At 43.4% G+C, this 10,248-nt stretch overlaps 1 protein-coding gene across 1 annotated transcript in view; it reads right to left on the bottom strand.

Moving 5' to 3' along the window:
* The window catches only part of ndufc2 (NADH:ubiquinone oxidoreductase subunit C2), a 13,343-nt gene extending 3,633 nt beyond the window's left edge, over positions 1 to 9,710 (bottom strand). Inside the window, exon 1 of the mRNA XM_060944156.1 lies at positions 9,460 to 9,710. Coding sequence (XP_060800139.1) covers positions 9,460 to 9,598 — 139 coding nt within the window. The 5' untranslated portion in view covers positions 9,599 to 9,710. The remainder of the gene's footprint in view (positions 1 to 9,459) is intronic.
* Between the last annotated feature and the right edge of the window lie 538 nt (positions 9,711 to 10,248).

Raw genomic sequence — 10,248 nt, 5'->3', positions numbered from 1 at the left:
GATTATTGTTTGCTTTGAATAATATTTGTGCTGTTTGATAGTTCACCAGATCTGCAAATTTCAGTATTTCTGACTGTAAGAATAATGTATTTGTATGATCCCGATAACCAGCCTTGTGTATAATCCTTATTGCTCTTTTTTGGAGAATGAATAATGAATGTATTATTGTATTTTTGTAATTATTGCCCCATACCTCTGCACAGTAACTTAAATAAGGTGAATCCAGGGAACAGTAAAGAATCCGGAGTGAACTGTGATCTAGAAACTGTTTGACTTTAATATTGCAATACTTCTTGATGCTTTGGATTGTATGTTTTTTATATGTGGTTTCCTACTGGAGTTCTTCATCAATAGTTGTTCCAAGAAATTTGATTTCCTTAACTCTTTCTATAATAACCCCATCTATTTGAATATTTGCGTGTTTGTTTCGTTGTTACCAAATATTACTACCGTATTTTCTGGACTATAGAGCGCACCTGTATATAAGCCGCATCCGCTCTATTTAAAAAATAAAAATAAAAAAAAGATATACAAGCCGCACCGGGCTATAAGCCGCAGATATCTATGTTGAAAAATTAGGTATTTACTGCATGTACAGAACGATTTTGTACTGTAAATGTACATGTATGTACCTGAACAGATTCTTTCCGAACAGTGCCTTTTAACACGGCAGCAACTTTGCTGATTAAAACGGAACAGAACCAAGAGAAAATAACCGGTATTTATTTACCTTCATTTCTCCTGTGTTTGAAACCACAAGTCACTTTAATCATCTTCGCTGGATTTGAAAATAATTACCAGTTAGTAATTTGTCGTGCGTGTTCTATCTGCTAAAGATCTGCCAATTCTTCTTTGCATTGATTTTTCGTCTATCTTATTTTTGATTCTACTTCCGGTTAGAGCGCCCCTAGCGGTGGAAGAAAAATCCACAGAATAGCCGCACCTTTGTATAAGCCGCATGGTTCAAAACCTAGGAAAAAAAGTAGCGGCTTATAGTCCAGAAAATACGGTACTTTGGATTTGTTCAAGTTTAATGATAATTTGTTACTGTTGAACCATGTTATTAATTATACCAGTAAACTCTAAAGGAAAATGTCAGGACATCTGTCCATGAACTGAATCTTAAGAGAAGGTGGGTCATGCAGCAAGACAGCGACCCTAAGCACACAAGTCGTTCTACCAAAGAATGGTTAAAGAAGAATAAAGTTACTGTTTTGGAATGGCCAAGTCAAAGTCCTGACCTTAATCCAATCGAAATGTTGTGGAAGGATCTGAAGCGAGCAGTTCATGTGAGGAAACCCACCAACATCCCAGAGTTGAAGCTGTTCTGTATGGAGGAATGGGCTAAAATTCCTCCAAGCCGGTGTGCAGGACTGATCAACAGTTACCGCAAATGTTTAGTTGCAGTTATTGCTGCACAAGGGGGTCACACCAGATACTGAAGGCAAAGGCTCACATACTTTTGACACTCACAGATATAATATTGGATCATTTTCCTCAATAAATAAATGACCAAGTATAATATTTTTGTCTAATTTATTTAACTGGGTTCTCTTTATCTACTTTTAGGACTTGTGTGAAAATCTGATGTTGTTTTTGGTCATATTTATGCAGAAATATAGAAAATTCTAAAGGGTTCACAAACTTTCAAGCACCACTGTACTGATAGAAATAGTGATAAACGTATGCTCCTTATCCCCCACACCAGACTGCAGACATTTGGGGACAGAGCCTTCAGTGTAGTTGTCCCCACTTTCTGGAACTCTCTCCCTCTGGTGATCCACAATTCTCCTTCAAAACACACCTAAAAACTCACTTGTTCGCTCAGACGTTTTGTTTTTAATTTTTGTTTCACTATGTAAAGTGTCCTTGGGTTCCCTAAAAGATGCTACATGAATAAAAGTTCATCTCATCTCATTATCTCTAGCCGCTTTATCCTGTTCTACAGGGACGCAGGCAAGCTGGAGCCTATCCCAGCTGACTACGGGTGAAAGGCGGGGTACACCCTGGACAAGTCGCCAGGTCATCACAGGGCTGACACATAGACACAGACAACCATTCACACTCACATTCACACCTACGCTCAATTTAGAGCCACTGTTAACCTAACCTGCATGTCTTTGGACTGTGGGGGAAACCGGAGCACCCGGAGGAAACCCACGCGGACACGGGGAGAACATGCAAACTCCACACAGAAAGGCCCTCGCCGGCCACGGGGCTCGAACCCGGACCTTCTTGCTGTGAGGCGACAGCGCTAACCACTACACCACTGTGCCGCCCCTGAATAAAAGTTATTATTATTACTGGGGGGGGGGGGGGGGCTGCCATGCCGTAGCCATAAGTAACCAATCCCCATTTCACTGTACAGCATTGAACACACCCATCCCTGTACTCAATACCATGTTCTATCTCCGTCCATTCTTCTGACTCCCTGTAATGGTATTGGATACAGAGATGATACCGGATACCAAATACAGTGACGTCACGACTGTGCTTTAAACCCGCGGCGGAATCGAAATTCTCTCTCTCTGGTGGTGGGTTTCCACACGTGAAAGAGACGTCGTTGCATCTGTGCTAGAGGAGAACAAAGGACAAAGAACGAGCTATTGATACCAGACCTTTAGCCAAAGTTCAATGTATTTGATCTTCGCATAGTTGCAATAATAATTGAACCGGTTAGTTACTGCAGCCCACGCAGTATTTTAAGAGAAAAGGTGACCGGATCCCTTTTCCCTTTTGCAATGTTGATGAACTACAAACAAGACTCCTTCCAGATCATCGGACGACCGATGGGACACTGAAGATCTTCAGCTGACGAGCTGTAAAAGGAACAGAACTGTCTTCTCCCTGGACCTGCGCGCTGTGCTGTCTTCGGATAACAGACAGCGCACTTTCAGTCGCCAAACAAGAGTGATCTCAAGTAAGGCTGGCATCTGGGCAATTGCTAGTCTTAGTTGTGGCTAGTTAATGTGAAGAGTGTTGTTTATTTTAATTCATTTATGGTTTAAATGTACGCATTTTGATTCACATGAAAGTCGTTCTTAGACTGCGTGTTGTTTGATTTACTTTGTTTACTATCTGTATTTAGTTAGATCGTGCAAGCGTTCTCTCACTCTCTTTAACTCCCTCCGTCGCACTACACTCCTCAACATTGGGATTTCAGGAGTAGCTAAGGGTTGAGTAGAAATTGGGTTTAAGGCCTAGCCAAGACTAGTTTTTAAACTACAGATCCTTTGCCTCTCTCTCTCCCTCGTGCGCTCTCCTTGTTGCCCATCCCCCTTTAGGCAAGGCCTAGCACAAGGCTCGCGCATTCCATTCACACACACACACACACACACACACACACACACACACACACACACACGTGATTTCCCTCTCACATTTTAACATCCACTCGCCCCTACACTGTAACACTTGCATATAGCTGATTACTTCTGATCACCATTAGTGCCTTAGTTATCACCATATACGCTACTGATTCTTATTTGTATACATTGTACCACCATTTATATTGAATTATTCCTTGGCTGCTACTGTTGCTGTATCTGATCAGTATTAGTTTACTAATTCATGTCAGCTATTTCAATAAATGATATCTTTGGCATAAAGTGTGTCCTGTTTATTGCTACAACATTCACTGAGTGCCAACCTCTGCCAAACAAGTATTCTAATTGCCTTCGCCCATTTGGTTGTTATATGAATAGGGCTGGGTTCAAAAGATCGATCCACGATCCGATATCGATTCACGTTCAAAAAATACGAGATCAATTCAAAAATGTGTGGATCAATCTCTTCCAGGTGGCTATAGGCACTATTTTCTCGACCGCGCAAGGACCGCTATAAAAAGCGGGTGCCGGCAAACGAAACCGAAACTTAAGAACGCGAGATGGCTGAAGCTGCACAGCTAAAATCACCGCCTGGCCTGAAAGCTGATGTATGGCATTACTTTGGATTCAAATGTTACGAGGACAGAGACGAAGTCGACAGAACAAATGCAGTGTGCAAACTGTGCCACATAGAGGTAAAATATAGTGGCAATACAACCAATCTCCGCAACCACTTATCCAGGCACCACGCCGACACAGTTTCAGCTAAACCTGCGGCGAATCAAACTGCACAGGAGAAGGCATTTGGTGTTAAATTACATGCACAAACACATATGGGGCTGTTCCTGTCAATAGGGACAGTTTTTACTTTAAAGTGACAATCCAGCAATATCTAAGTAGATCGATATCGGATCGAATTGGATCGTGACCTTATGAATCGGAATCAAATCGATCCAGGAAATCTGGATCAATTCCCAGCCCTATATATGAATGTTATAGATCTAGAGTAAACATATTACATTAGGGCTACAATACTCAGTAAACTATAGCAACATCACCACTAAGTTATTCCATTGATTTTAATAGTTTAGCTATAAACTATTAGACACTTGAATTAATGATTAATGAATTTATGAGACTGATCCCTTTTTACAAGACTGATTTGATAATACACTATTATTAATATTATTATTATTATTATTATTTATATGCAACACCCACTGGAGACCTCTCAATGAAATACTGCACAATGATCCTGATAAGTAACAGATCCCAATAACACTTCCTGTATTCACTGCTGACATTGAGAGAAGCTTAATTGACGTGACAGTCACTTCTGAAGGTTTACAGCAGGAGTAAAGAGGAGGGTAGGGTGGGGTGGGAGGGAAGAGGCAGAACTAGTTCTCTGAGCTGTTATTTTCCTCCGTTACTAAATGTTACTCATGTCATTTTAATCATTTTCCATGGAACTGTCAAATGTATTTCATGAATGTTATTAATATGACAAGGTTGGTTGACAGATCACACACATCACATTATCTGTAGCCGCTTTATCCTTCTGCAGGGTCGCAGGCAAGCTGGAGCCTATCCCAGCTGACTACGGGCGAAAGGCGGGGTACACCCTGGACAAGTCGCCAGGTCATCACAGGGCCGACACATAGACACAGACAACCATTCACACTCACATTCACACCTACGCTCAATTTAGAGTCACCAGTTAACCTAACCTGCATGTCTTTGGACTGTGGGGGAAACCGGAGCACCCGGAGGAAACCCACGCGGACACGGGGAGAACATGCAAACTCTGCACAGAAAGGCCCTCGCCGGCCCCGGGGCTCGAACCCAGGACCTTCTTGCTGTGAGGCGACAGCGCTAACCACTACACCACCATGCCGCCTGGTTGACAGATGTTTTAAATATTTAAAATGACAAATTCTGAATACTGTCACCCAGTGTTGTGGTCAAGTCACTAAACCCCAAGTCTGAGTCTAGTCTTGAGTCCAGCGCTCGAAACTAACGGTGTCCCGACGTCCCGGGGACCATAAAAATGTCATCGGGACACAAAATTATCATATCTGGGACAATGGAAAAAAATAGATCTAGAAAAAAAGGTCTACATGGGGGAAATTGAGAGAGTGATGCAGTGCGCGTACCAGTCACAATTGCAGGGCCTGAGCTGCACTCTGTGAATGAATGATTTGCCTTGCTTGAGTCCCCAGTGTTCAAGTCAGAGTCAAGTCCAAGTCATTAAAAAAATTTTCGAGTCGAGTCCACTGTTGATCCGAGTCGAGTCCAAGACTCCAACCACACCATTTGACGGTGGCTGTTTTAGCGCCATTAACATTAGTTTGTTCCTGAACATGACGTATGAACAGGTGAATGTGCACTCTCTTTGTCAGGGAGTGCAAAGTATTCTGTCAGAGATGGTTGGGAGATGGATGCAAGTGCAGAAGGTGCATTTATTAATACAAGTGAAGACAGGTAAACAATCCAGAATGGCAGGCAAAATCGTAAAAGAGGCAGTGAGGCACAAACAGGCTATTGTAGACTCAGCAGAATCAAAGACGAGAAACAGGAAATCAGGGATCAGGAAACCAAACAAGGAAATAAGGCTCGGTAATGTGTCAGCAACGCAACTCAATACTTCGCAAAGTAAGTGCATTTTCACAGTCTTTATATAGGCATGTTGATTGCGCCTTAATCCTGTGCAGGTGCGAGTTGTTTACAGCGTGCACAAGAGTCCGCTTGGTGCGTGCACTGTCCAGAGAGTGCCCGAGAATCTATCTGATGCATGCGTCAAGGCGTGCAGGTGTGACACTCTTGCACGAAATTAGTACAAAAATTAACGCAGATATAAATATCTTATGCCAAACTATGGTATCTTACAAAAAATAAAGAAAAAAATCAGAGCCCTCGTCTCCAATTTATGAGCCCGAGTCATCAGTGCTCAAGTCCAAGTCAAGTCACAAGTCCTTAAAATTAGGGCACGAGTCAGACTCGAGTCCAAGTCCTAGACTTGAGTACTACAAGCCTGCCATCACCATTCCTGCATGAGTACGTTATGTTCCATTTACCTGTACACATCACACTAATTTCATTTGGCACTTTTCCTCACTCCCCATGGAAATTATTCCTACACAACTAACAGAGCCTATGAAAGGTTTCATTACACAAAACATAATTAGCAGTGATGGTGACATCAAATCCAGTATTTTAAGCCAGTATTGATGCCAAAACCAGTACTCAGTAGCAAACTAGCACATACCTAATAAACACCGTGTACACCTACACAGGCTCTCGTGCAGGAAACAGAGTTGAGCTCATTCCTTAGAAATAATGAGGAAACCCAAATGATATCACAGACTAACCAGCTTAAACATCTGCGCACAGTTTAGTGGATGTTTATGGTTTTCAAGTTTCAAAATCAGTTGTTTAACGTCACTTCTCCCAAACACACCCTTCCTGACAGCAGCTCACAAAATGCAGCAGCTGAACTTTGCCAAAGGACATTAGAAATATAACTGATTTCAAATTTTCTGGTCAAGCACACAGTCAGAACTTTAAATGATAAAATCAGCTGAATACAAGGAAAAGCACCTCATCACCACTGTAAAACAGGCAACGGACTGAAAAAGGATCAATTATGAAAAAGGTGATGGATCAATGATGCTTGGAGACTTGATGCTTTTGTAACTCATGGGTCAGGGACTCTTATGAAATCTGATGGCACCATGAACTCTGCTACGTGCCATCATGTTTCAGTAAAAACCTAGTTGCCTCAGTCAGGAGATCCAGATTTGGCCATAGACTGAGCTTTCCTCAAAATGAAGTGCCAAGAGATTTCCAAATCAACACTGAAATGGCTTAAAAAAAAAAAAAAACACTTTTTTTTCTCCCCAGTGAACATCTCTGTGTCCTGATTTGAAAGCTATGGCCTCAAAAGAGAGAAGAGGAGAGACGTCCACATGCACAAATCTAAGAATATGAAGGAGCTAAAAATGTTCTGCACAGTGCAGTGGAGCAAAAACTCCAACCTTGTTAGACCTTACAGGAAACACTCAGTGCTTTTATTCTCTCCAATACAGGCGTGACAAAAAAAAAATCATTGCAAGAGTACTGATAATTAAGAAAGCAGCATTTTGTCAGGAAAAAAGTGTAACAAACTTTTGAATTAAAATGTTATTCTACAATGCCTCGGTCACTTGAGCTAAAATCACATTGATTGCACCATCATCATTATTATTATTCGGCACAGTGGTGTAGTGGTTAGCACTGTCGCCTCACAGCAAGAAGGTTCTGGGTTCGAGCCCAGTGGCCGACAGGGCCTTTCTGTGTAGAGTTTGCATGTTCTCCCGGTGTCTGCATGGGGTTTCCTCCAGGTGCTCTGGTTTCCCACCACAGTCCAAAGACATGCAGTTAGGGTAAGTGGATACACTAAGGTGGGGTTTACATTAGACCGTATCAGCGGATCATCAGATTAACGTTTTTAAAAACGATTAGCGTGCACACAGCAACGCCAATACATGATTCGCGTGCACACAGCAACGCCAATACACGGATACGCTAATCACATGACTAATTCGGCATGTAAGTTGAAATGTGTCAGTGCGGCTCATCGCTTCCTCCTCAGCGGCTGCGCTCCAAATCACTCCGCCCTGAACAGCGAGTGCCCTCTGGAGGGTGCGCACTCCAGCCCTGCGCAGCTCACAGAGCGCGCGAGTGAAGCGCACGAGCAGTGATTCGGGACTGAGCCGCTGTGCGCAAGTCACTTACCACTTGCAAGTGGAAGGATGGCAAGCCTAAAGACAATCATAACTACACAATGGGCAGTATTTGCATCAGTATTTGCAGTATTTTCATACTTTTATACTCTTTAATGAAAGGTGATACAAGGCGGAAGTCCGCGCCGTTTTTCAGCAGTCGCGTCACATGACCAACGCCAGCAAATCAGGAAGGTGGATGTCACAGTGACGTTGTCCAATGACGACGCCAGCTAGAGCTCAGCACAGCATATCCGCGCATTCTCAATGTTTACACAGCACCGGACCAGACACGATCTGGATTGAATACGTGGACCCTGGCGGATTCCCGTTTCCAGGCGTTTTAATGTAAACGGAGAGTGCATCCGCGAAGAAAACGAGACAGATATGGTCTAATGTAAACTTGGCCTAAACTGTCCATAGGTGTGAATGTGTGTGTGTGAATGGTTGTTTCCTAAGCCCAGAAATGGGAGCCTTGCGGCGTGAAACTATGCTCCAATTAATATGACATGTGGATCAATAGGGTCCATATGGCAGTGACTCCACACATGTAAGTGGGACAAGCTGGAAGGAGCGAGTTATTATTATTATTATTGCGGCATGGTGGTGTAGTGGTTAGCGCTGTCACCTCACAGCAAGAAGGTCCGGGTTCAAGCCCCGTGGCCGGCGAGGGCCTTTCTGTGCGGAGTTTGCATGTTCTCCCCGTGGGTTTCCTCTGGGTGCTCCGGTTTCCCCCACAGTCCAAAGACATGCAGGTTAGGTTAACCGGTGACTCTAAATTGAGCGTAGGTGTGAATGTGAGTGTGAATGGTTGTCTGTGTCTATGTGTCAGCCCTGTGATGACCTGGTGACTTGTCCAGGGTGTACCCCGCCTTTCGCCCGTAGTCAGCTGGGATAGGCTCCAGCTTGCCTGCGACCCTGTAGAAGGATAAAGCGGCTAGAGATAATGAGATGAGTATTATTATTATTATTATGACTAGCTTTTGTTCATTTCCATGGGTGTCTAATTCTGTATTAGCCTAACAAGACAGACAGCATGAAAAGCAATTTTTCTTCGGCATAACTATAAGCTAGATGACACAGATAACTGGACTAAATTACACAATTGTGTTGTTGTATTGGACTTTAAATAAGAAACTGTAACTAGGTTGTGGTGCATATTACGTCACAGACAGATCAAGGGGGATGCAAACTTTTGCACTATACTGTATACTGTAAGAGAAGCATACATAAAAGACACCCCTGACCTCAGAGTGTCTGAAGTATTTCAGATATCTAGCATATATCTAAAATACAGCAGTGTAAATGGGCTGATTATTAACATGAGTGATTAGCATAGCTAACGTTAGCTAGCTAGTCTGCCACACACTCACCCGCTTTGATCGCAGGCCTCCGGTTAAGCGAGTTATGTAGCATCGCTGTGACCCAACTGGTAAACCCGAGCCATACCGAGTTTCTGTTTACGATTCCCGGTGGAGGGAGAACTTTAGCCTCATCGGGGAGAAGCCCCATTTCCGAGGATTAACGCACGGGTCCCTCAGAGCGGTGCACAGCGTTAGCCCTCTACCACATCACCTCTCAAAGCAAACCAAGGGCACTGTTTCGGAGGCGGTGCAACATAGATACAGTCCGTCCAGGAAAACACAGCGCTCTGTCAAAGGTTCCGACGCCTTGTAAAATAATCAGTGATCAGTATGCTGTATTGTCTGATGGTCCATTTGTAAATTAAAAAAAAAAAATTCCAGCACGATCTAAGCTTAATTACTCGTCTTAGATTGTTCTTCCATAGAACAATGTTGGCATTTTCTTTTAAATGACCTTACAGTAGTGAAGAACATGAGCAACTACTATCCAAACTGTTCATCTCATCTCATTATCTCTAGCCGCTTTATCCTTCTACAGGGTCGCAGGCAAGCTGGAGCCTATCCCAGCTGACTACGGGCGAAAGGCGGGGTACACCCTGGACAAGTCGCCAGGTCATCACAGGGCTGACACATAGACACAGACAACCATTCACACTCACATTCACACCTACGGTCAATTTAGAGTCACCAGTTAAGCTAACCTGCATGTCTTTGGACTGTGGGGGAAACCGGAGCACCCAGAGGAAACCCACGCGGAGAACATACAAACTCCACACAGAAAGGCCCTCGCCGGCCCCG

The sequence above is a fragment of the Neoarius graeffei genome, chromosome 17 (genome assembly GCF_027579695.1).
Source record: "Neoarius graeffei isolate fNeoGra1 chromosome 17, fNeoGra1.pri, whole genome shotgun sequence".
Taxonomy (NCBI): domain Eukaryota; kingdom Metazoa; phylum Chordata; class Actinopteri; order Siluriformes; family Ariidae; genus Neoarius; species Neoarius graeffei.
Note: the sequence above shows the minus strand (reverse complement) of the source record. Positions and strands in the feature narration are given on the sequence as shown.